Raw genomic sequence first — 25457 nt, forward strand, 5'->3', positions numbered from 1 at the left:
GCTCACATCTATCCTCCTATCACCCAGAGCTTCCTTCACTCCATCCATCCACCCAAACCTTGGCCTTCCTCTAGTACTTCTCCCATCAACTCTTGCATTCATCACCTTCTTTAGCAGACATCCATTTTCCATTCTCTCAACATGGCCAAACCACCTCAACACATTCATATCCACTCTAGCTGCTAACTCATTTCTTACACCCGTTCTCACACTCACCACTTCGTTCCTAACCCTATCTACTCGAGATACACCAGCCATACTCTTTAGACACTTCATCTCAAACACATTCAATTTCTGTCTCTCCATCACTTTCATTCCCCACAACTCCGATCCATACATCACAGTTGGTACAATCACTTTCTCATATAGAACTCTCTTTACATTCATGCCCAACCTTCTTATTTTTTACTACTCCCTTAACTGCCCCCAACACTTTGCAACCTTCATTCACTGTGACGTACATCTGCTTCCACTCCACCATTTGCTGCAACAACAGACCCCAAGTACTTAAACTGATCCACCTCCTCAAGTAACTCTCCATTCAACATGACATTCAACCTTGCACCACCTTCCCTTCTCGTACATCTCATAACCTTACTCTTACCCACATTAACTCTCAACTTCCTTCTCTCACACACTCTTCCAAATTCTGTCACTAATCGTCCAAGCTTCTCTTCTGTGTCTGCAACAAGTACAGTATCATCCGCAAACAACAACTGATTTACCTCCCATTCATGGTCATTCTCGTCTACCAGTTTTAATCCTCGTCCAAGCACTCGAGCATTCACCTCTCTCACCACTCCATCAACATACAAGTTAAACAACCACGGCGACATCACACATCCCTGTCTCAGCCCCACTCTCACCGAAAACCAATCACTCACTTCATTTCCTATCCTAACACATGCTTTACTACCTTTGTAGAAACTTTTCACTGCTTGCAACAACCTTCCACCAACTCCATATAACCTCATCACATTCCACATTGCTTCCCTATCAACTCTATCATACGCTTTCTCCAGATCCATAAACGCAACATACACCTCCTTACCTTTTGCTAAATATTTCTCGCATATCTGCCTAACTGTAAAAATCTGATTCATACAACCCCTACCTCTTCTAAAACCACCCTGTATTTCCAAGATTGCATTCTCTGTTTTATCCTTGATCCTATTAATCAATACTCTACCATACACTTTTCCAACTACGCTTAACAAACTAATACCTCTTGAATTACAACACTCATGCACATCTCCCTTACCCTTATATAGTGGTACAATACATGCACAAACCCAATCTACTGGTACCATTGACAACACAAAACACATATTAAACAATCTCACCAACCATTCAAGTACAGTCACCCCCCTCCTTCAACATCTCAGCTCTCACACCATCCATACCAGATGCTTTTCCTACTCTCGTTTCATCTAGTGCTCTCCTCACTTCATCTATTGTAATCTCTCTCTCATTCTCATCTCCCATCACTGGCACCTCAACACCTGCAACAGCAATTATATCTGCCTCCCTATTATCCTCAACATTCAGTAAACTTTCAAAATATTCCGCACATCTTTTCCTTGCCTCCTCTCCTTTTAACAACCTTCCATTTCCATCTTTCACTGTCTCTTCCATTCTTGAGCCAGCCTTCCTTACTCTCTTCACTTCTTTCCAAAACTTCTTCTTATTCTCTTCATATGAATGACCTAATCCCTGACCCCACCTCAGGTCAGCTGCCCTCTTTGCCTCACGTACCTTGCACTTTACTTCCACATTTTTCTCTTTATATTTTTCATACTTCTCTATACTATTACTCTGCAGCCATTCTTCAAAAGCCCTCTTTTTCTCTTCCACTTTTACCTTCACTCCTTCATTCCACCATTCACTGCCCTTCCTCATGCTGCCTCCAACAACCTTCTTTCCACACACATCACTTGCAATCCCAACAAAATTTTCTTTTACTAACTTCCACTCCTCTAAATTGCCAGTTTCTCTTACTTTCACTAAGTCATATATCATTTTCAACCTTTCCTGATATTTACTTTTTACCCCCGGTTTTATTAGCTCTTCAACCCTCACTACCTCCCTTTTACATCCACCTACTCTATTCCCCCATTCTTTTGCTACAACTAATTTTCTTTCCACCAAAAAATGATCAGACATACCGTTAGCCATACCCCTAAACACGTGCACGTCTTTCAATCTTCCAAACATTCTTTTAGTTATCAACACATAATCCATTAATGCCCTTTCTACTACTCTTCCATTCGCCACTCTTACCCATGTATACTTATTTTTATCTTTCTTTTTGAAAAAGCTATTACTTATCACCATCTCTTGCTCAACACACATATCTACCAGTCTCTCACCACTCTCATTTTCACCTGGTACGCCATACTTCCCAATGACACCTTCTACCTCTCCAGCACCCACTCGAGCATTTAAGTCACCCATGACAACTACATAATTCCTTCTACCCATTCCTTCTACACACCTATTTAATTCATTCCAGAACTCATTCAGCTCTTCTTCACTTTTCTCACTATCTGGCCCATATGCACTGACAAACGCCCAACATTCCCTACCCAACCTAACCCTTACCCACATTAACCTAGATGATATCTCCTTCCATTCCAATACTTTACCTGTCATCCATTCACTCAGCAATAAAGCCACACCCTCTCTCGCTCTTCCCCTTTCAATCCCAGACACTCTACCAGACATTTCACCAAACATCACTTCACCCTTTCCTTTTATCTTCGTCTCACACAAGGCTAATACATCCATCCTTTTATTCCTAAACATACTTCCAATTTCACATCTTTTACTCTCTATCGTACTACTTCCACGCACATTCAAACACCCCAAAACTAGAGTGCGGGGAGTAGTCACTCTCCCCCCAGCTCCATCTCTTTGTCGATGTCTCACAGGATGTAGATACAGGAGAGGAGGTTCCTAGCCCCCTCGTCCCATCCCTTTTAGTCGCCTCTTACAACCCCCACGGATAACGTTGGCACTATTCTTGTTTTTATGCCCCCGCGGCCACAGGGGGCTGCGGGGGCATGAAAACAAGAATACAAATAACAAAATGAAAATTATTTTCAATGCATATCTTTCACTTCTAAAAGTTTCCTTCTATAAGTTAATGGTATTAAAGGGCCATTACACAGAAAACTTTACACAACTAGCAACATTTTCTTCAATAAAAGTTATCTGTTAAGTCCACTTCAAGTAAACATGGATGAAATTGACTACCAAAAATGTAAAAGCGGAATAATTCTTCCATTCGATAATATTGTACAAGTTTTTTTTACTTTCGACCAAGTCTCTATAGAACATAAATGGCAATATTTATCACTCTGTCAAAGTAGGATTAGATATACTGTATGGATTTGGGCTATATATATCCCAGTGTTGGTGTCTGTAAGGCGTTTCAACGCCCAAGTGCGTCTAGGGTAAAACCCTAGAGTTACACCAGGAGGTAAAAATTAAAATTGGTTGGACAGCAAGATGAAAGAATGGTGAAGTAGAAGGATATAAAGCAAGTGCAGCTAGAGGCCAAAGAATCACTGCAAATACTGTACCTTAAAAAATTTTTACAGTGCACCAACTAAAAGCATTACCCCACTGTGGGTAACACCATAGAACATGCTTATGTGATATTGATTAGCCTCAGGCCTAGGCCCACTTTAGGCAGTCCTTGACTGTAATGAGACAACTTGTTACATCACTAAGTCAAGTTCACTCGAATTATACAGGAAACTAGTACTGTAGTTAAATATTTTATTTTTACATTTATGAATAGCTATTATGGATTATATAAAGGATAATAAAAGAAAATATTAAAATATCACAAATTTTAAGTAATTTGTATTTTTCCTAACAATACTTACCTCGAACTACTTTCTTATGTATACCCTATAGTCCCGTTTTCTATGAGGGGTAACCTCAGGTGGAGTGGAACATGCCCTGAGGCTATCCCCCAGGTCAGAGAGCATGCTTGCTCAGGTCTCGATCTCCAGTAAGTTCTCTGGTCGCGTCGTGATAACATCTCGACGCTCCCTCCTTACCCAGTGTGACCCTGTGTCCCCGACCCCCCCCCCTTTTGTGTCTTTTGCGGTCCTCACGTGGACCCATTATTATTATTATTATTATTATTATTACTATCCTAGCTACAGCCCTTTTTGGAAAAGCAAGATGCTTTAAGCCCAGGGGCTCCAATAAGGAATAAATGGCCCAGTGAGGAAATGGAATAAGGAAATAAATAGCTGAAGAGAACAAATTAACATTAAATCATCCTTCCTACCCCTATCCTCTGTGTTACGTCGTGTAGGGGTAGCTTATGTACTCCTACAGCCACGTGTCTGAAGTGCGAGTCCTGGAACGTGGTGCAGTGGGTGCGCTTTGGCACCAAGAAGAAGAATGCGTCCATGAGGTCTCATAGGAAGGCGAGCCTCTCCTCTTACTTCTCCCGATGCCTCATCGAATGGAGCTTCTTTATACAGCCATCTTCCCCTACCCAGAGTAGGGGACGAGGTAAGTCAGTTGTGGGGAAGTGCCCATTGCTCTTCCCCAGGAGTCGGAGTGGGTGCGGTATAGCACCAAGAAGAAGTAGGTGACGAAGAGGTCGCCTAAGAAGACTAGCGCCCCTTCCCCCCTTGCTTCGCCGGGCGTCTCGTCTGACAGAGCTTCCCTACCAACCTCCCCTACCCAGAGTAGGGGACAAGGTAAGTCCGTTGTGGGGAAGAGGGCCGTGGCCCTTCCCCAAGAGTCTAATCTTCAGGATAGTGGGGTTGTGGTGTCGTTCCAGACGAGTGAGAGGCTTGAGGGAGGGGCGGGAGTGTGTTGGGAGACGGAGTCCTGGTGCAAGCAGGCCACGTCTCCTCTGATGACCCCATGTGGGGGAAAAATGTCCCTAATTCTTCTCCAGCCTCTTTGGTGTGTTTTTCAGTCACTTCTGCAGCCGAGGACGTCGCCGAGAAGGAGCCTCCCAAGACGGGGCGCTGAGGAAGCTCAGCAGCGGCACCCGACAGAGGGACTCATCATGGCAGGTTCCAGTCGACAGGCGTAAGTCCGTGAAGGGTCTGGCTCCATCCGCGCAGCGGAGAGAGTCGCCCCTTCGGTCTGGCAGTCGAGTCCTGACCTCCAAAGGCCACCTAGCTCGGCACGAGCGCAGTGGACCCAGGACGGAGACCCCCGTTCCGACGGTGATGCCCGCCCTTCGACGTGAACCCCGGCAACCCTACAGCAGGCTCTGGCAGGCCGGCATAAGTCCTCCAAAGGCCACCTAGCTCAGCACGAGCGCAGTGGACCCAGGACGGAGGCCCCCGTTTCGAAGGTGATGCCCGCCCTTCGACGTGAACCCCTTTTCTGTCATTTTGGAAGGAAAAATATGACAGAAAAAGAAAGTTTTTATGGCCCAAGAGGATGCCCACGGATAGACCTACGTTATCATGCAATATGCAGTTGTGAGGCATTACATTCTTATACTGTGTATGTTGTTCATAGTGGGTATGTTTATGTACAATACTGTACATAAACATACCCACTATGAACAACATACACAGTATAAGAATGAAATGCCTCACAACTGCATATTGCATGATAACGTAGGTCTATCCGTGGTCATCCTCTTGGGCCATAAAACTTTCTTTTTCTGTCATATTTTTCCTTCCAAAATGACAGAAAAGTAAATTTGAAATACATTATGGATATCAATAAAAGTAAGCCTCGAAGGGGATTAATTATGTACATTAATTATTTCATCATGTAAAGAGTCAGGGATCATCAATAAAATAACATGATTTTCCATACTTTTAGTAAGAGCATTAGAAACATGTGCATTCCTCTATCAGTTGTTCTCATCATGTAGAATTTATATGATGATAGCTAATATGATGGATGCAGTGATGAAGAGCATGAGTAAACTGACAATAGAGATACAGTATTCTCAATTGAAGAAATATAGATGAACCCTTTCCTGATAAGGATCAAGATGATGACTATGTTTTGGAACTTGATTGTGACAATGATGGCACTGATATATCGTGACAAACCGATATATATGAACATGAACTTGCTAGAGTATTGTATATTTCAGAAGGGAGATACATGGCAGGCATGGTCCTGGGGGCCAGGCCACAGGCCTGGACTCAGGGTTCTAGCCACAGTCTCAGAGCGCCACTGCGTGGGAACTGGAACACAGATCTTGACCTCAGTCCCATGCCCCAGCCCCTAGAGGCCGTGACATGAGCCATGGTTCCAGCACACTGGAGTCGTCTACCTCCCTCAAAAGAGAGGTGGTGTCACAGGAAGCCCTATTCCTGTGACCACGGCAGTCCATCCTGAATTCTTTAGTCTCTTCGTCTCTTTCTCTTATCTTAGAGGAGGAATTGGAATCTGAGTAGAAGGACAAAGAGGAGGAAGGAAAAAGTGCACATGCCTCTTCCTCCTTCTGGCTTTACAGGCAGGCAGAGAGGTCGAGCTGACCTTGATCTTCTTCAACAACTCTCCCTCAGGGGCTACAACAATCGGGCACACTGTCACAAGGAATGGAGAAGGCACACTTCAATACCCTGCATTCCCACAGCTTCTGGGACTAGAGACACAACCACTAACACTGAGGGAGGGCAACAGGCCCAGACCCCCTGGCACAAGGGTTGGGGCAACGGCTATAGGGGACTGAGGGGGATTACTGCGACTGGGACAAGAATCGGGGAGTCCTGGGACAGGGGTACCACTTACCTAGGTCCATCATGCTCCTTGGCCCAAACGGGTATTCCTACTTCCAACACGGGCCCCTTACCTGCCGTCCCAGAAGCTACCAGTAACTTATCCATTTTCTAGAGCTTAGGGTGGAACCATTGGTCTCCCTGACACTAGGGGAACCACCACACCCTTCACCACTTGTGTCACTGGGAACACTTGAGACAAAAGTAAGCACAAGGGAAATTGGGGAGAAGTAGCCTCAGCTACCAACTCCCACACGAAACGGAGAGCCTACCTGGAAGATCTAAGCTAGCCACCACTTCCTTAGGTCAACAATTTGTTTAAGGGGGGAAACCGCCATATATGAATTTCTTATCCGAGTTCGAAAGAATTCATAACGCTTTTAAATGTAAATAAGGTAATCTTTTTCCAAAAACTTCAAAATCATTGGATGATTTATATCAATTCTATGGATGAAAAACCAAAAACCCCAAAAATTAAACTTTGTTCTAATATTTTATTTTTAAAGCAATTGCAATGAAATTTACTTAGAAAGTATATAATAAGGAAAAAGATCTCTAAGAACCATTTTCTCGATAATAGGGAAGAAAAAATTTATAAGACTATTTTAATTTTTCTTCAATAAGAAGTTAAACTCTAAACCCCTAAGACCCAAATTCCATTTACCACAAATCTATTTTCTAGAAAAAATTATCTTTTTTTCCTCTTTAGAATAGTATAATTATCTTTAAAGTTTGCATTAAAATAAAGTAGTTATGGTTGTTTGAATGGGAAAAAGATGAAACCGAGAAATTGTTTTTTACACTCTTGGGGGATAACATAAGGCACTCATTACATGAAATGTATGAAAAGGGTAAAATACATAATGTTAATTCATGTTATGAATTACTTTAAAACATGATAAAACCATGAACAAAGGGTAAAACACAGAGTACTAAATGACAATGCATATACATCAACAAGAGAGAGCAGACTGAACTTCAACTTGCTGTCATGCTGTGTGACGGAGAGTGAGGGATGGACCCAAGGGAAACTACATCACTGCCAGAAGTAGGATAAATCAGATATATATAGTTTAAAGATATATTAAGTGAATAATAACGAAAATAACTAACGCAAAGGACAGACAAAGATCAAATCTATGGGCCATACTGATTTGACTTTAAAGAAACAAGGGGGGAGCGTTTTTAAATTTTTCATATCTCCATTGTTTGTTAATATTTTGCCATACAACTTGTCACTGTGATAGAAAGGATGCCAGAGGTGACTTTAGGCAAATTTACTCATTCTTTTTTTAATTTTAAAAATATTCGTAAAAAAATCAGGTCGGCCCCCTTAAAGGCTGCCTGACAACCAAGGGTGAGGAGTTCAACCTTTGAAGGCAATCGTCTCACACGAAGCAGTGAACAAGAGGGATTCCGACACAAATGAACCTGAAAACTTTCTGACGTAGATCTGATGTCCCAGGACCACTGAATTGTACTCATCTGGGACTTGAAAGTATATATATCCTAGATTTTTACAATCCCAGTATTGTGAATTTTATGTAAATAATTTATATTGTTATGTAACAGAATAACCATTTTATAATGGAATAAAGGTTTTGACTTGATGCAATGGTGTATGGACACAGGCAACAGCAGCAGACGAATCCACCTGAGGAGAACAGAAGCATGAAAGCAACTCTGCAAGAATTTCTTGGGTGTTACCCAGTCCAACTCCCACCAAACCCTGCTCGCTTCCCCTCAGGGTGAAGGCCCGTCGCTGCACCGGAGCCCACGACCTATACTCAGCACACAGAGATGCCTGCGAACAGTCATGCCCCCAAAGCACAGGAGGAGTATGTATCTACAACCTATTATTATTATTATTATTACTACATGCCAAGCTACAACCCTAGTTGGAAAAGCACAATGTTATAAGCCCAAGGTCTCCAAAAGGGAAAAATAGCCCAGTGAGGAAAGGAAACAAGGAAATAAACTAACAACAAAGAAGCAACAATCAAAATTAAATATTCAAAAAATAATAACAACACCAAACCAGATCTTTCATATACAGTATAAACTATAAAAACAAAAACAAAAAAAACCGAGGAAGAGAAGTAAGATAGAATAGCATACTCAAGTGTACCCTCAAGCAAGAGTACTCTAACCCAAAACAGTGGAAGACCATGGTACAGAGACTATGGCATTACCAAAGACTAAAGAACAATCGTTTGATTTTGGAGTGTCCTCCTAGAAGAGCTGCTTACCAAAGCTAAATTCTCTTCTACCCTTTTCAAGAGGAAAGTAACTACCGAATAATTACAGTGCAGTAGTTAACCCCTTGAGTGAAGAAGAATTGCTTGGGTAATCTCAGTGTTGTCAGGTGTATAAGGACATAGGAGAATGTAGAAAGAATAGGCCAGACCAATCAGTATATGTGTATGGCAAAGGAAAAATGAGCGTAACCAGAGAGAGGAAGCAAATGTAATACTGTCTAGCCTGTATAGGACCCAATGCCTCTCTAGTGGTAGTATCTCAATGGGTAGCTGGTGCCCTGGCCAGTTTACTACCTATTAGCTGCAGATTCCACCCCTCCCTTAACAATGAGCTTCTTGTTTCCCTTACACAATTACCAACCGACATTCACTTCCTGAAAAAATGAATAAGTTTAACAGGGGCTCTGTACATTCTTACAGAACAGTGGCTGAAGTAAAAGTGAAGGCTCTCTAGCTGGAGAGAGGAAAGGGCTCCTCACCCAGCATTCTCACCCATTGGATAACCATTTATTATCCAAGTTTAACGACTGATACTAGCCCATGCTGAAGTAATCTCCCTAATTAAAGGCCGACGGTTTGTATGTTGTGTGGGAACAAATTTCCCTTGATATCACAAATTTTTAAGTAATTTGTATTTTTCCTAAAATACTAACCTAGAACTACTTTCTTAGGAGTTACTGGTAACTCTTTCCCAACCGACCAGAATTTTGTGTAGTTTACCCTATTCCCATTTTCTATGGGTGACCTCAGGCGGAGTGATACGCGCCCTGAGGCGACCCGGGGTCGGAGAACATGCTAGCTCAGGTCGTGCTCCTCAGTAAGTTTCGTAGCAAAAGGGTTCTCCTCAATCCTGCAGGACCCTCGGGGAAGGATGGGCGGGCCATAACCCGAAAGTAGTTCTAGGTAAGTATGTTAGGAAAAATACAAATTACTTAAAAATTTGTGATTTGTTCCAACACAGAGTACTTACCTAGAACTACTTTCTTAGGAGACTTAAACTTTAGGAGGAGGGAGTGTCCTGCAGGGACTAGGGTTTGAAGGTTAGGAGCACGAGCGGGCGAAAAAGGAGACCTCGAAGGGGAACTAAGTTCCGATGACACCTACTAGAAAACTGAATGAAAATAGGGGAAACTACCCAAAAAAGTAACTTAGTGTCTAAGTGGCTTACCTCTGTACCATTACTTCTGAGACGTATTTCTTGCTGAAGACGTATATCCTGGCCGCTAGGGCCTCTTGAGTCACGCCCATGCCGGGGATTAAGGGCCAGGGGAAGGATGATAAGGGGGGAAAGGTAAGGGATGAACGTGTGTCTCTTGGCTTACCACCCCCGGGTTTCCCTGGGGCCATGACCTTTAAATCTCTTGCAGGGCCGATATGACTGGGCCAAGGGCGAACCCGTCCAAGGATTTCCTAGAGCAGTCCTTCAGGTAATGTTCCGTGAAAGTGGACTGTCTGGACCAGGTACCTGCTTTCAGAATTTGGCCCACGGCCATGTTCTTCTCAAAAGCTAGGGAGGTGACGAAACCCCTAATATCATGAGGCCTTGGCCTGCCTGGGAGAGGGGTTCCCGAAGCATCGTAAGCTCTCTTGATCACCTGCAGCAACCAAAAGGAGATTGAGTTCTTGGAGACTGGTTTCTTCACCCGACCGGTCGAGACGAATAAACTCTTGATCTCAGGTCGGAGTCTGGAAGTCCTTTCAAGGTATTTTCTTACTGCTCTGACCGGGCATAAGAGTAAGTCTTTAGGGTTGTCCGACCGAGGGATCGCTGGGACCGAAAAGCCCTCAAACCGAGGGTCCCAACAGGCTGGGTTCTGCGTTTTGGCCACAAAGTTAGGGACGAACCTAAACGAGGCCTCATGCCACCCTTTTGAGTGTGAAACCTCGTACGATAATCCGTGCAACTCACTAACCCTCTTCGCCGAAGCCAGGGCTAAGAGGAAGACCGTTTTGAGGGTGAGCTCCTTATCCAGCATGTCCTTGAGGGGCTCAAAGGGAGGTTCTGAAAGGGCTTTGAGTACTATGGCTAGGTCCCACTGCGGTACCCTCACCTCCTGTGGGGGGCATGACTGCTCAAAGCTCCTGATGAGCATCGAGATGTGCCAGGAGGCTCCCAAGTCAATGCCCTTCAGGAGGAAGACTTGACCTAACACTGCCCTCACTCCTTTTATTGCTGGAATGGAAGAGCCCAAATCGTCCCTAAGATGCACTAGGAAGTCCGCCACGTCGTGGATCGAGGCCCCCAAGGGTTTGATATTCCGGGAAGTGCACCATTTCGAGAAGACTGCCCATTTCGCTTGGTAGACAGCGATAGAGGATCGCCTTAAGTAACCCGACATCCCCGTCACGGTCCTCGATGAGAATCCATCTTTCTTCAGAAGCCGCTCGATAACCTCCACGCGTGAAGGCGGAGGCACCAAGGGTTTTCGGGAAACCTTTGGAAGGGGGTCTGACGAAGAAGGTCTGGCCTGTCCGGCAGCGGCCAAGGAGGAAGAAGCGCCAGTTCTTTTAGGTCTGCGAACCACTCCCTCTCCAGCCACCAAGGCGTGACCAAAGTCATCTGAAGGTTGGCTGTTGTCCTTACTCTGTTGAGGACTTGTCGTATCATTCTGAAGGGGGGGAAGGCGTACACATCGAGGCCGTCCCAAGGGTGTTGGAAGGCGTCCTCGAACGCCGCTGACGGATCTGGGACTGGAGAACAGAACACGGGGAGTTGGGCGTTTAGACGTGTGGCGAAAAGGTCTACTACTGGGGAACCCCACTTCAGTATGACTGACTGAGCTATCCTTGGGTGTAGAGTCCACTCTGACCCTATTACCTGGCCTACTCTGCTGAGGCCTTCCGCCAGGACGTTTCTCTTTCCCAGGATGAACCTTGCTGTAAACTCGATCCCTTCTTCTGCCGCTCATTCTAGAAGTTCTATCGATAACGCGCATAGTTCTTTCGACTTTAGACCCCCTTTCTGCTTTACGTAGGCTACTACTGTGGCATTGTCGCACATCAACACCACTGTGTTCCCCCGGAGGAGATGAAGAAATTCTTGACTCGCCCTCAGCACAGCCATCATCTCTAGCACGTTTATGTGGTGCTTTGCTTCTTCGCTTGACCATTTTCCCTTTGTCGATTGGTCGAGTAGGTGAGCGCCCCAACCTTCCTTCGACGCATCCGTAAATAATAGGACTTACGGAGGGTCGGGTGCAAAGGGCATCCCCGTCTCGGTGTTCCTCCTGTCGTGCCACCACTGCAAGACAACCTTCGTTTCTGGGAAGACCGGAATCAGATTGTGGGGATTTCTCCCCTGGGTCCAGTGTTCCTTCAGGTTCCACTGCACCGCTCGAAGCTTGAGTCTCCCTTGTGGCACTAACTTTTCCAAGGACACTAGGTGGCCCAGCAACCTCTGCCAATCCTTGGCCCTCCTGGGTTGGTCCAACAGAAAGGGTAGCAGAACTTGCTCTAGGTTCTCCAATCTCTCCAACGAGGGGAAGGCTCTCACTAGTCGGGTGTCCAGGACCATCCCCAAGTAGGTCATCCTGGTGAAGGGAATCAGTTGGGACTTCTCTAAGTTGACCGTGATGCCCAACTCCTCGCAGAGACGAGGTAACTTCGCGCCCTGTTCCTTCAATTCTTCCTTTGAGGCTGAAAGAAGCAACCAATCGTCTAAGTACTGGATCAGACGGATGCCCTGCTCGTGTGCCCATACGGAGACCGTCGTGAAGACTTGTAAACACTTGAGGAGCCGTCGACAGTCCGAAGCAAAGGGTCCTGAATTGTAGCACTCGGGAATCCCACTTTATCCTGAGAAACTTCCTGCTGGAGGGATGGACGGGGATTTGGAAGTAGGCGTCCTTGAGGTCCAGGGATATCATGAAGTCCCCTTCCCTCAAGGCGGCCAACACTGTCTTGTCATTGTCCATCTTGAACTCGGTTTTCGCCATGTCAGTGTCCATCTTGAACTCGGTTTTCGCCACAAACTTGTTGAGGGCCGACAGGTCTATTACCGGCCTCCATCCCCATGTCGCCTTCTCTTCCAGGAAGAACCTGCTGTAGAACCCCGGGCCGGGCTCTTCGACTAGTTCCAACGCTCCCTTGGAGATCATGGACGACACTTGTTCCTGCAGTGCTGCCCGTTTCAAGGGGTCCTTGGTATCAACCACTCCGCCTGAAGGGCTGGAATAAGCGGGGGAGGTTCTGCTAAGAAGGGTAGTTTGTAACCTTCCCTCAGGATTGAGTTGTTTGCAGCCAGGGAACCGAAGGGGGCTCTCCTCTAGGTTGGGCCGGGGATGAACGGGAAGGGTGAGGGGCGTCCACGGAGGGTCTCCTGTGAGGTGGGCGCCTCATTGGGGGAGGTCTATGGTCTCCCACGTCCTTCATCTTCCTCATCCGTTCCATCGTCTCTTCCACTATCTTAAGGAGAAAGATTGCCTCGTCCCAGACCGAGGAATTTCTCAATCTTCTTGCTTCCCAGTCAGGGAGTTTCCTCACTAATTTGCTGAGAATAGTGTCTCTCTTCCTCAGGACCCAATTGGTAGCCTGGGAGAGGGATTGATAGGATAAGAATTTTAAGGCTTTGCCCCCTGAGCTAATCAGCTCTCTCAATAAGGTTTAGTTTTCTGGTAGGGACAAATCATGAGAGGACTGAAAGCCAACCAACGTGCAGGCCCACCAGTCCAACCAGGAGGACACGTACACTAAGTCCTGGGCCATGTCCTCCATCATGGAGGTCTACGAAGGGGAAAAACACACAGGGGCCATGGATGCTCTGTCTTCAGCGGCACCCTGGTTAAACGTGGTGATGGCTGTCTCCATTGCGCGGGGTCCTCCCCGACGACCTTCCGGCACGTAAAACCTCTTCTGTGCCCTCAGTCCTGGAAGCAGCTTCGTGGCACTTTGACTCCTAGGGGCGTCCGCCAGGCCGTCCAAGAATTTGTCAATATGCTCCATACCCAACTTTACGTCAGGAGCTAAGGGTAGAGCTAAGGAGGGCTTTTGCTGTATAGGGTTCTCCACCAGCCTGCTAAGTCCGGAGAGCCAGGCATGTTCAGTGGTGGGCATGGGTTCATCCAGCCGATGGTGTCGCCTTATGAGGGCCAACACCTTCCGGTAGGAGGAGATGTCATCGGATGAGCACTCTCCTCCCTCAACCAGGGCCTCTGTCACCAGTCCCTCCGCACGAGTATCATTGGTGACGGTGGGGGGGGGGGGACGTTGGACGTGCCTGCCCGTGTCACGGGCGGACCCGCAGAGGCGAAGGTATCCGTCATGGGATTACCTTGCCCTGCGGGCTTCCTCGCATCTGTGGGAATATCCCTGGCCGAAGGGCGCCCTTGGAGCTTAATGAAGTCAGCCAAGGAGCCCGTGGCTGGCGTTACGCCTTCCACCTGATGGAGCGCCTCCCTCCGTAGAGTAGGGGCAGCGGAGGCCTTCGTCAACTTAGGCGCATCACGGGGAGCTTGGAAAGGCCTCCCTCGGTGAGGTTCTGGTCCGTAGGAGAAGGCGGGGCGAGACGGTGAGGACGAGGCTCTAGGGAGCCACCCGGAAGTGGCCGCGGCTGTGGTGACCTTAAACAGCTCGCTCCGGGGCACCGTGATACTCAATCAATCCTTCGACTTACTCCTCTTCGCCTTCTTCTTAGATGGCCTGGACTCCTTCTTATTCTGTCTTGAACGGGAGCGGGACTTCTTCTTTTTCCTGGACCTCTCGCGTTTCCTCCTCGAGGACCTGGTATCGTCCTCCGATGACGATGAATCTGCGGATGAGGAAGACGAGAAGGAGGAGAGGGAACCACCTGAGACGTCCAATTCCGCGGGGGGGGACTCCATGATGAATCTCTGGGTCTGCAGGCTGCAGGAAGACGGGCGGGAGCATCGCCGAGGGCGCCGGGGGGGGGGGACCGAGGAACGTTCTTCCGGGCGATCCAATGGTCAAACTCCTCTTCTAGCCTGAAGGGTGACCTGCAGGGTGTTCTAAGGAGATCCCAAACGGCGGGGTCCGAATTCGACGAATGGCCTTTCTCGGCATCCCCCCCGGCGGCCAAAGTACCTGAAACACATACCCAAGATGGGGGAGAAGAGGTAGTACCTGACTTCCCCCACATAGGGTCTTCGGTAGAGACGGGCCCTGCGGGCACCAGGACCTCGTCTCCCACACACACTCTCGCACCTCCCTCAGGCCCCACACATGCCTGTATCACATCAGTAGCTTCCCCCACAGGTAATTCAGACTCCTGGGGAAGGACAATGGGCCGCTTCCCCGCAACGGACTTACCTCGTCCCCTACTCTGGGTAGGGGAAGATGGAAGGGAGCCACGTTCCGACGAGGCATCTGGAGACACCAAAGCAGAAGACGCGTTAGCTTTCTTGGGCGATTTCTTGGCCGACTTCTTCTACTTAGTCCCATAAAGGATCCACTGGATTTCGCCCCAAGACTCGCACTCCGAGCACGTGGCGGAGGGGAGCATACCTTGCCCCTACATGACGTACAACGCGAGTGTGGGTCAACCTCGGGCTTCGAAAGGCAAGCCCCACAAGACTTACCGGCCACAGGCCCAGGGCAACAGCGGGGATGCTCCATAATGAAACACTAACACACCAAGAGACACAGGGACACAAGGGAAAGGGGTAAGGATACGGGCACAGGAACCACGTGGTGAACACAAAGGGTCGGGGACACAAAGGGGCGCATTTGGTAAGAGAGAGCGCGGCGAGATGTGAATCACGTCGCGACCAGAAACTTACTGGGGAGCACGACCTAAGCTAGCACGCTCTCCGACCCCGGGTCGCCTCACGGTGCGTATCACTCCGCCTGAGGTCACCCATAGAAAATGGGAATAGGGTAAACTACACAAAATTCTGGTCGGTTGGGAAAGAGTTACCAGTAACTCCTAAGAAAGTAGTTCTAGGTAAGTACTCTGTGTTGGAACAAACTATGTTATTTGTTATTATAAAGGCTTAAAACTTTTTCAACCAAAATGAAATAAATAACATCACCTTACACTAAGTTTTACTACTTGTTCATTCAGTAAAAAAGATTAATGCTGTGAGATCTTGAAAAGAAACGAGATGGTTTAGATATGTGTAGTCAGAAAAGTAATGGATATGGAAATACCAGGTGGAAGAAGAGAAGGAAAGGTCAGATAATTAAGGAAAATGGATAGAGGTAAAACTTAGTACAGGATGAGGATTTTGGTATATAAAAAAAATGACAATGAAGAGAACTTATTTCAAGATTTACAACCTAAAAAGGATACCTGCTATAAAAAACATAATGATAATGTAAGAAAATTGTAACTCGTTAAATAATCCAGAATTCACCTAAAAGGAAATCTATCCTAAGAGATTCAAAATTGAACATCTCTTTAGCATTCTTCTGTACTAAAAAGGCAAATACCTGACAGTACAATCAATTAGAATAGACAAAAAGGAAACAAAAATATTTACATACCATAGCTGCATTTGAAAAACACCTAAAACAATGATCCAAAGATATGAAGCCTTGAGAAGTCTCTTCCGTTGTCAGATCTCCTTGAGATTCTTCCCAAGCCTTAACTCGTAAATCAGTCAAGTACAGAATTTTATGGAAGATCAGCATTGTGGGAAGTGCCTGTATGTAAACAAAGATAAAAAATCAAAACTTAATGCATTCAGTGTTCTTTGGAAAAGATATACATCATTTCAAATGAACTCTGCCATCTCCCACCTCCCTTAGTTGCAATGAGTTCTGTCATTTAATTTTCTTCTGTTTGTTCTAGTCTCTTTTTAACATTACCTGTTACCAGTCATTTTTATGAACCTTACCTGATGTTCATATTGCTTCTTCTCAAGAAGCTTGTTTTATTGATGTTTACCCCCAAAACGTATAAAAATGTCCTAATTTTCTTTCCTTTCAAAAGATACAAGCATCCAGTAAAGTAATGAGATAATCTAGTGGTTAATGGTAAGTAGCACGCTAGGAGTAACCCATTCTTCCATTTTCTCTTTTGAGGCTCTCATCCAGATGTGGATCTTCCCTTCCAGATTGTGATAAGTTTTTATGGTATTTTGATTTAATAATCACTTGTTTGGTTAGCTTTCTTTTCAGGAAAGTGCTGGATTTTAAATAACCCTGTGAGGATTACTATAACTCATGGTTCTTCTTAGCAATTATGTTTCAAGTTAGTGTTTATGAAATTGGAACATATACACTGCATAGCAGTTAAGCTTCTATGTTGTAACAAGGACGGTTGCCTTTAATTGTCCATAACAACTGAGGAAAGTAATTTTTAGTTCAAGGGGAATTATACAATGTAAAAAGTAAAGAGTAGATTTCGATATGATACACCATGCTCATTTACCAGCCAAGTTAGTGATCAACCAGTTCAGGTTTTAACTTATTTAACTTCCTTTGTTATTCTCAAAAGGCAAGCAAGCCTTCTTTTGTGAGTGGTAAGTGTGATTTGCCGTCCTGGTTGTTTACATTAACTGAACGTCATAGTCATGTCTAGCAGTCATAATTACATAGTGTTCCTTCAGTAAGGGTTCTGAATGTTCACTGCACCTTACAGAGTCGAGTTCCTCCTACACAGTATGAGTCTTGAGTTCTCAAAATTGAATCTAGTCGTTTTATATGACATCTACATTGTGAGGTAAAAAACCAAGTTTGGTATCTTGGTCCTTTTATAACTCCCCTGTCACTAAAGTGTGTGCTTTTAAACAATATTTTAATTTTGGAAATGACATTTCAAATCTGAATGACAGTACATTTTTGTTTGCAACAAGCTCGGCCACTAGTTCATCATCACAAGTTTACTGTACTGTGGGAATTTCTTTTACAATTGTGTTTTTATTATCATAATAAGTTTTGCTGTGAAACACTTGAATATTATATTGAAATCTTTGTATTTGCATTACTGCAAATTTTAGTTGCTCTATATGACCTCTAGATTGTTAGACTAAAGACCGGGTTTGGTACGTGGATCCTTATATCCCACCTCTTGCTATAGTAAATGCTTTTAAACAGTACAGTATTGTTTTAATTTGTAAAATGGTCTTTCATATCATAAAGGGTCTTTAATATTTTTGTTACTAGTGGTGTATCAGGTCAGCTGGTAGGTTACATCATGTGATCACACCAGATGACAGCGTATTTTTGTTCACTATCAAGCTCTACCTCTAGTTCATCACTCGTTTACTGTAGTGTGGTAATTTCCTATATTTTTACTACCCTTAAGAATCTGGCTGTAAACAAAAGCTTTAATATCATATTCCATTCTCTGTATTTATCACAGAACTATAGTAGATAATAATAAAAAGGTTAATTTTAAAATTAAATATATTTCTATGCCTCGAAAGGTTCTATTACATTTGGTTAGTATTTTGACCAAAGTCTCAGTATGTACACAATGTTAACATGTTACTGTAGTTGTAAACAAAGATCAGTGGTAGAACTTAGCACACTGGAATTCTTATGATAAGACTATCTTACCATGTTTTTAAAGACTGTTCTGATGAAGCCTTTTCATTAAAGTATTCAGAGACAGCTGTTTCTTAACTATACAGCATATACCTCTCAATTTGAGTAAAATGTAAATGGTAAAACACCAGGTCCATTAGAGTTTCAAATTGAAATGGTTGAGATATTAGCTATAGAGGGGAAAGAATGGATGCTAGATTTATTAAGAGCAATATGGGAAGAGGAAATAATGCCTAAAGACTGGCAGAAGTGTCTAATTGTATCTATATTTAAGCAGGAAGGTGACATAGAATGTGGCAATTACAGGGGAATTAAACTAACAGGGGATGGTTTGAAAGTTTTTGAGAGGGTACTAGATGAGATATGGAGAGATTGTAAAAATTGGGAAACAGCAGTAAGGATTCATGAGGGGCAGAGGGACTGTGAATGCCATCATTATAATAAAGCAGGTACAGGAAAAGAGGCTAGAGGGAAACCAGAGGCTCTTCTGTGCTTTTGTAGATCTAGAGAAGGCTTATGATAGAATAACAAGAGAAATGATGCTTTGGTGTTTCAGGAAGAGGAAAGTCCCAGAGAAGTTGGTTAGAATGGCAGAGGTGATATACAAAAGAACAAAGATAAAAGTAATAACAGCTGTTGGAGAAACAGAAACCTTAGAAGTTAGTGTTGGATTACATCAGGGGTCAGCATTAAGGTCACTTTCCTTTGTGCTGGTCTTGGATGTGTTCAGTGAAGAGATCAGAAATGAAGAGTTGTGAGAGTTGCTATTTGCAGATGATTTGGTGATTTCTGCTGAAAATGAGTTAGACTTGCAGAGAAGGGTTGTAGAGTGGCAAGAGACTTTTGAGAGGGGTGGCTTAAGGGTAAATGTGAATAAGACTGAAGCTATGGGGAGCAGTATGGAAAGTAGGGACGGTAGCCATACATGAAAGTAGAGGGTCAGTTATAAAGCAGGTAGAACAATTCAGATATTTGAGAGCTATTATAAGTCAGGAGGGAGGATGTGAGCCTGAAGTTGAGAATACGATAAACTGAAGATGAGAACACGATAAAAGTAAAGCAAGGGAATTGGAAGGAGGTAGCAGGAGTGGTATGTGATAAGAAAAAGCCAATGAAGTTGAAAGTCAAGATCTATATTACAGTAATAAGACCAGTCTTAATGTATGGATCGTACATGACGAAATGAGGAAGCACAGCTTGAGAGAACAGAGATGAGAATGCTGAGGTGGATTATGGACATATCACTGATTCAAAGATTGGAAAATGGTGGAATAAGAATGGCAGGCATAGTAAAGATTACAGAGGTGATAAGAGTGTCACGACTTAGATAGTGTAGACACCTATTGAGGATGGATGGTGGGGAGGGAGTGAGAAAGGTTAGGGAGGAACCTGTTAGGGTGAGAAAATTAAGAGTGAGGCAAATAATTAGATGGCGAGATAAGGTGAAGGATGATATGGAGACAAGAGGTTTGGTAGAAGAGGATGCCTTTGATGGATGGGATTAGAGAGGGCACATCAGGCAACTGATCCCTTAATGTAAGGATAACGGTGAGAAATAAGATATACCTCTCAATCCCTTACTTTTGAGGTGAGTAAGAAACTTTAAATGGTTATCACTTTCAATTAGAATGACTACTTTGTTTAAAGTTTCATCAAACTGTTTAATCATTTTCAACTAAACTCAATCGTTTGCATGTATAAGACTAATCAGTTATCTAACTTTGTTATAGAATATAATGCCACCTATGAAGCCATCATTACACTAATAAATGAAAATTTTTCATGCATGATCTGCCAGATAATTTAATCATGGCTCTTTGTGGATAAGAATATGGGAAGTGTTATTGAAATGATTTCCTAAGTAGTTAATTCGAGTGTTTCAGAAAAGTTTCTTTGAACAGATAATAGGCTCATTATTTAAAGAGAAAATTATGACAACACTACCACTACAAACTTTATCTTTGCTACAGCCTAACTATTTTTTTCTAATACCAATTCCTTGTTATTAGATGGCTCAGAAACCAAATTAGTCCTAGATTCAGAGTATTATTCCAGCCATAACCTACCCAGTTTCACCCCTAGCCTAAATGCTCAAGAGCTGACTAGGGGATCATCTACACCATTCAGTATTGGCTCTGATGGTACACTGTTTATCCCAGTTTCATATTTTTCTATTGATTTGCTTGTTATATTATTTATAGATTTGTATAATAGCTAGGATGATGACAATAATAACACACCTCCACAATTGGACCACAATAGTGATGAACTTGAGAAACAACATCACTTGCTTTCTTTGTTAAACTTCAAAAGGCCAGTGAATCCTACCTTAATAATGGTAAATCAGAGGCACAAAAATAGGAAATTAATTTTTTTGCTTATTTTGGGACCTGTGTTAGACGGAGTGAACATTGATGAAGTAGCTGCTAAAGTGGAGAACAGAACTCAAACAAATATCCTGAGTTTAGTTTTTAGAAATACTCAACCTTCTTATTACATTCATTTTTTCATACTCAGACCAGCCAACAAGGAGGCTTTGTCGTTCGAGAGATAACAAAATAGAATTCTGTTATAGTAGACGTTCCAGAAGGATTACCAACTGAACTTGAAAACCTTATAGAGCAGTATGACACTCCTTTCCATCGAAGTCCAGTGGAAGACTGATCCCCTTCTTCCCCATTTGGTAAAGACTACAGCCTGACCTGTGAGTACTGTACTGTTTGTCCTCTATCTTAAAGACAGTCTGCCTTGATTTTGTATCAAAACAATAGTTAGCTCATTTTTATTACGGTCAGTCTAAGAATGTATCAGTAACTATAACTAGCTACAGTACTTACATTTTGTAAAAATTTCCTTTGAAACTATCCTGTTGAAAAGAATTCCAATCTCAGTTTATTTGGGATTCAAGCATCTTGGATTAGGCATTCACTTTCATGTATTAAACAAATTTATTCAAACCTGTCTGAATAGGCCGCCCGTAATCAGATCTACTTGTCAGGAATGGAATGTTGTTTCAAGTATGTAGTAGGTTGAATTTTGAATCTTAGGGAAACATTCCCTTAAAAATCTAACAGTTAAATGCATCATAATTTACAAACTATCTTTTAAGATGGGCTTTGAGAGCTAAGTTGATTCATTTCTTTTTTGCCTTCATTTATGGCTAATTTGCTTCAACGCTATGATTTGGTTACAATTTCCTTGTTTATTTCATCATATCAGAATTGGTTACAAGTATTTCATCTGAGAATAGTGATCTGGTGAGTAAGAGACATTCCGTATATTTTGAAAAAAAAACTATGAACACTGCATATAGTGCCCTTGATTAACTAGGCGATATCAGAATGTTAACTCATCAAACTTTGATCCAAATCTTGTATAAACCCTGTAGATTAAGATCCTAGATATTAGAAGTAAGCCTATTTCTTAGAATTTGCAGAAAGCTTTCTTTGGCAAAGAATCCTAAAGACCTGTTGGTGTTTGATGCAAGTAGTCATAAACTTACAACCAAGATAGGGAATGAGACATTGTAAGTTGATCAGGACATATGTAGAGCTTAAGTGAAGTTTCTGTAGATTTATTATGCTGCGTCATGATTTGGTAATAATCTAAGTCATATTTTACCAATATTTTCCTACTGTACATAATCATTTCATTTTCTTGTTTCATTGGTTATCATACAGTATGTTCAATCAAAGCATTTTTTATTATGCAATTTTTTATATTTTTCAATTTCTGAAGCCCTTTGACAATCAACAATTACGGAATCTTGATACAGCAACTGTATCAAGAGAATGTGTGCATACGAATAACAAGGGTTATCGTCTATATAATTTCTTATTCAACATATCTTCATGATGAATATTACATTACCACCAATAAGTTACAAGATATCATAGTTTGCATACAGTTTGTTTAAAGCCAGTATTATTAGTTATCAAATAAATACATTCTTTCTCTTTCTTTCTGTGTGTGTGTGTGTGTACATTACAGCTATTTCATTTTTAAAGCCTCATCCATAATTTAATCTTTAATTCATTATTAAGTCTTCATATTTCATTAGAAATTACAGTATTGCATTAATTGTGATTTATTATTTTTTCAATTTCAGGAGCCTTTCAACAATCAAGAAGTGCTTTTGTTTTACTTTAGGAAGTCATCTGCTGATCTCAAGGTCACGCTACCGTATTGCGATTATGTGCACATTTGAATAACAAAGAGTATCGTTTATATCATTTCTTAACTTATTCAAAATGTCTTCATGATGAATATTACATCAGCACCAATATGTTACAGGATATCATAGTTTCTATACATTTTGTTTATAACCCTTATGAGTTATCATACGAATGCATATCTCTCTCTCTCTCTCTGTACGGGACTTTTCTTTAGACATTATGAAATATACTGGGTATTGTTACTCGATGCTTCGATAATAGGAATACTAATACAGTATTAATCGATAAAGTATCGAAAGGAAATCACTCGACTTGGCACTTGCCTTCTGCTAGAAATATGACGTCACCAGACATACAGTAACTGTACTTATTTTCTTAAATCTACGGTAGGCTACTCTAACAACTAAAACAGATCACTGAAATACTTGGCATTGCTACTCAATGTTTCAATGATGGGAATAATAAAATTACTTGGTAATGAATCGATAGGAAATCACTTGATTTGCCACATGTGTTCTGCCAGAAATGTGACCTCACCAGACGTGTGCGCTGTGATATGAATTCGACAAAGAATGACTTGCGAAATACGTAAAAACATTCTATTTTTCTCGCAAGAAAGAATAATAACTTGCCCAGTAAAAATATCTTACTTTTATAATGTAAAAGAAAACATTTGTCTTATAGTGTACTTTCATTAAATAAATACTGATTGTCTATCACAGACAAAACCAAGAAAGTGAAACTTGCGTTTGAGTCAAATTTACGCTACGTAGTATTCATAACAACAGATGCAGACCCCTGAAATACTTTGTATGGTTACTCGATATTTGGATTATGGGAATACTAACATTAATCGATAGCCAACTGAAAGGAAATAACTTAATTTGTTCGCTTGTTTTCCACGACTTCGCCAGATATACGATGTCACCCAACATATGATACAGCAAGAACTCGCCAGATATACAAACCTTTCTTAATATATTTCTTATTTAAAATGGATACTATATATTATCAATACAGTAAAAAAAAATACTAACTTATGAGAATTAATATATTTGTATACAACAAAATAGCTTATTTTCAATGAAATGTTATCCTATTAGTGTACTATTTCCAACAGACTTGTGACATCATCACAGTGAAAAAGTGCTTGTAAAGTCAAGCAGTCGTAGGTCACATAGGTTGTAAGTTGACGACAACCTGGTCATTATCTAGAGATCCTTACTCTTAAAATTTTAATTGGATTATATATTTTAAATTTTTGTTGACCTATCTCCTTCAATCACTGATGTCCCACTTTCATCAGTGTGTGAGTCAGTAATATGAACATCGGAGGAAGTTCATAGAAATAAACAGAATTTTAATAGCATAATAAATCTGTTCATCTTTATTCTCACTTGACATTCATATATATGCTAACCATTCTCCCAACTGACTTACACAAGGAATAGGGAATACTTGCAATTTAGAAATGGAAATGATATTTTAATTATAAAATAAATTTTTGAATATACTTACCCGGTGAATATATAGCTGCAACTCTGTTGCTCGACAGACAAACTGTACAGAAAAAACTCGCCAGCGATCGCTATACAAGTTGCGGGTGTGCCCAACAGCGCCATCTGTCGACCAGATACCAAGCTCAATGTAAACAAAGACTCAATTTTCTCCTCGTCCCACTGCGTCTCTATTGGGGAGGAAGGGAGGGTCATTTAATTTATATATTCACCGGGTAAGTATATTCAAAAATTTATTTTATAATTAAAATATCATTTTTAAATATTTAACTTAGCCGGTGAATATATAGCTGATTCACACCTAGGATGGTGGGTAGAGACCAGTAATATATGTTTACATTTTATGAGCTAAGAGTTTTTTATTTCATTTTAGAAGTTATCAAAATAACAAAAAACAAAATAAATAGGTACCTGGTAAGGAAGTCGACTTGAACGATTACTCTGCCTTATAAGTACGTCTTCCTTACGGAGCCTCGCGATCCTCTTAGGATGCTGATCGACCCCTAGGAGCTGGAGTATCAAGGGTTGCAACCCATACAACAGGACCTCATCAAACCCCTAATCTAGGCGCTCTCATGAAATGACTTTGACCACCCGCCAAATCAACCAGGATGCGAAAGGCTTCTTAGCCTTCCGGACAACCCATAAAAACAATATTAAAAACATTTCAAGAGAAAGATTAAAAGGATATGGAATTAGGGAATTGTAGTGGTTGAGCCCTCACCCACTACTGCACTCGCTGCTACGAATGGTCCCAGTGTGTAGCAGTCCTCGTAAAGAGTCTGGACATCCTTTAGATAAAAAGACGCAAACACTGACTTGCTTCTCCAATAGGTTGCGTCCATTATACTTCGCAGAGATCTGTTTTGCTTAAAGGCCACGGAAGTTGCAACAGCTCTAACTTCGTGCGTCTTCACCTTAAGCAAAGCTTGGTCTTCCTCACTCAGATGTGAATGAGCTTCTCGTATTAACAGTCTGATAAAGTAGGATAAAGCATTCTTTGACATAGGCAAAGATGGTTTCTTAACTGAACACCATAAAGCTTCAGATTGACCTCGTAAAGGTTTAGTACGCTTTAAATAGAACTTAAAGAGCTCTCACAGGGCATAAGACTCTTTCTAGTTCGTTGCCTACAATCTCCGATAAGCTGGGAATATCGAAAGATTTAGGCCAAGGCCGAGAAGGCAGCTCATTTTTGGCTAGAAAACCAAGTTGTAGCGAACAGGTGGCTTTTTCTGACGAAAATCCGATGTTCTTGCTGAAGGCATGAATCTCACTGACTCTTTTAGCTGAGGCTAAGCATACCAGGAAAAGAGTCTTTAGAGTGAG

At 42.5% G+C, this 25457-nt stretch overlaps 1 protein-coding gene across 4 annotated transcripts in view; it reads right to left on the minus strand.

The window, feature by feature from the left end:
• LOC137656882 (uncharacterized) overlaps positions 1–25457 on the minus strand; it is a 246518-nt gene that overhangs the window by 13403 nt on the left and 207658 nt on the right. For all 4 annotated transcript variants that reach the window (XM_068391252.1, XM_068391254.1, XM_068391251.1 and 1 more), the window contains one exon: positions 16430–16588. In XM_068391252.1, the coding sequence (XP_068247353.1) occupies positions 16430–16588 (159 nt within the window). The remainder of the gene's footprint in view (positions 1–16429; positions 16589–25457) is intronic.

The sequence above is a fragment of the Palaemon carinicauda genome, chromosome 17 (assembly GCF_036898095.1).
Source record: "Palaemon carinicauda isolate YSFRI2023 chromosome 17, ASM3689809v2, whole genome shotgun sequence".
Lineage (NCBI taxonomy): Eukaryota > Metazoa > Arthropoda > Malacostraca > Decapoda > Palaemonidae > Palaemon > Palaemon carinicauda.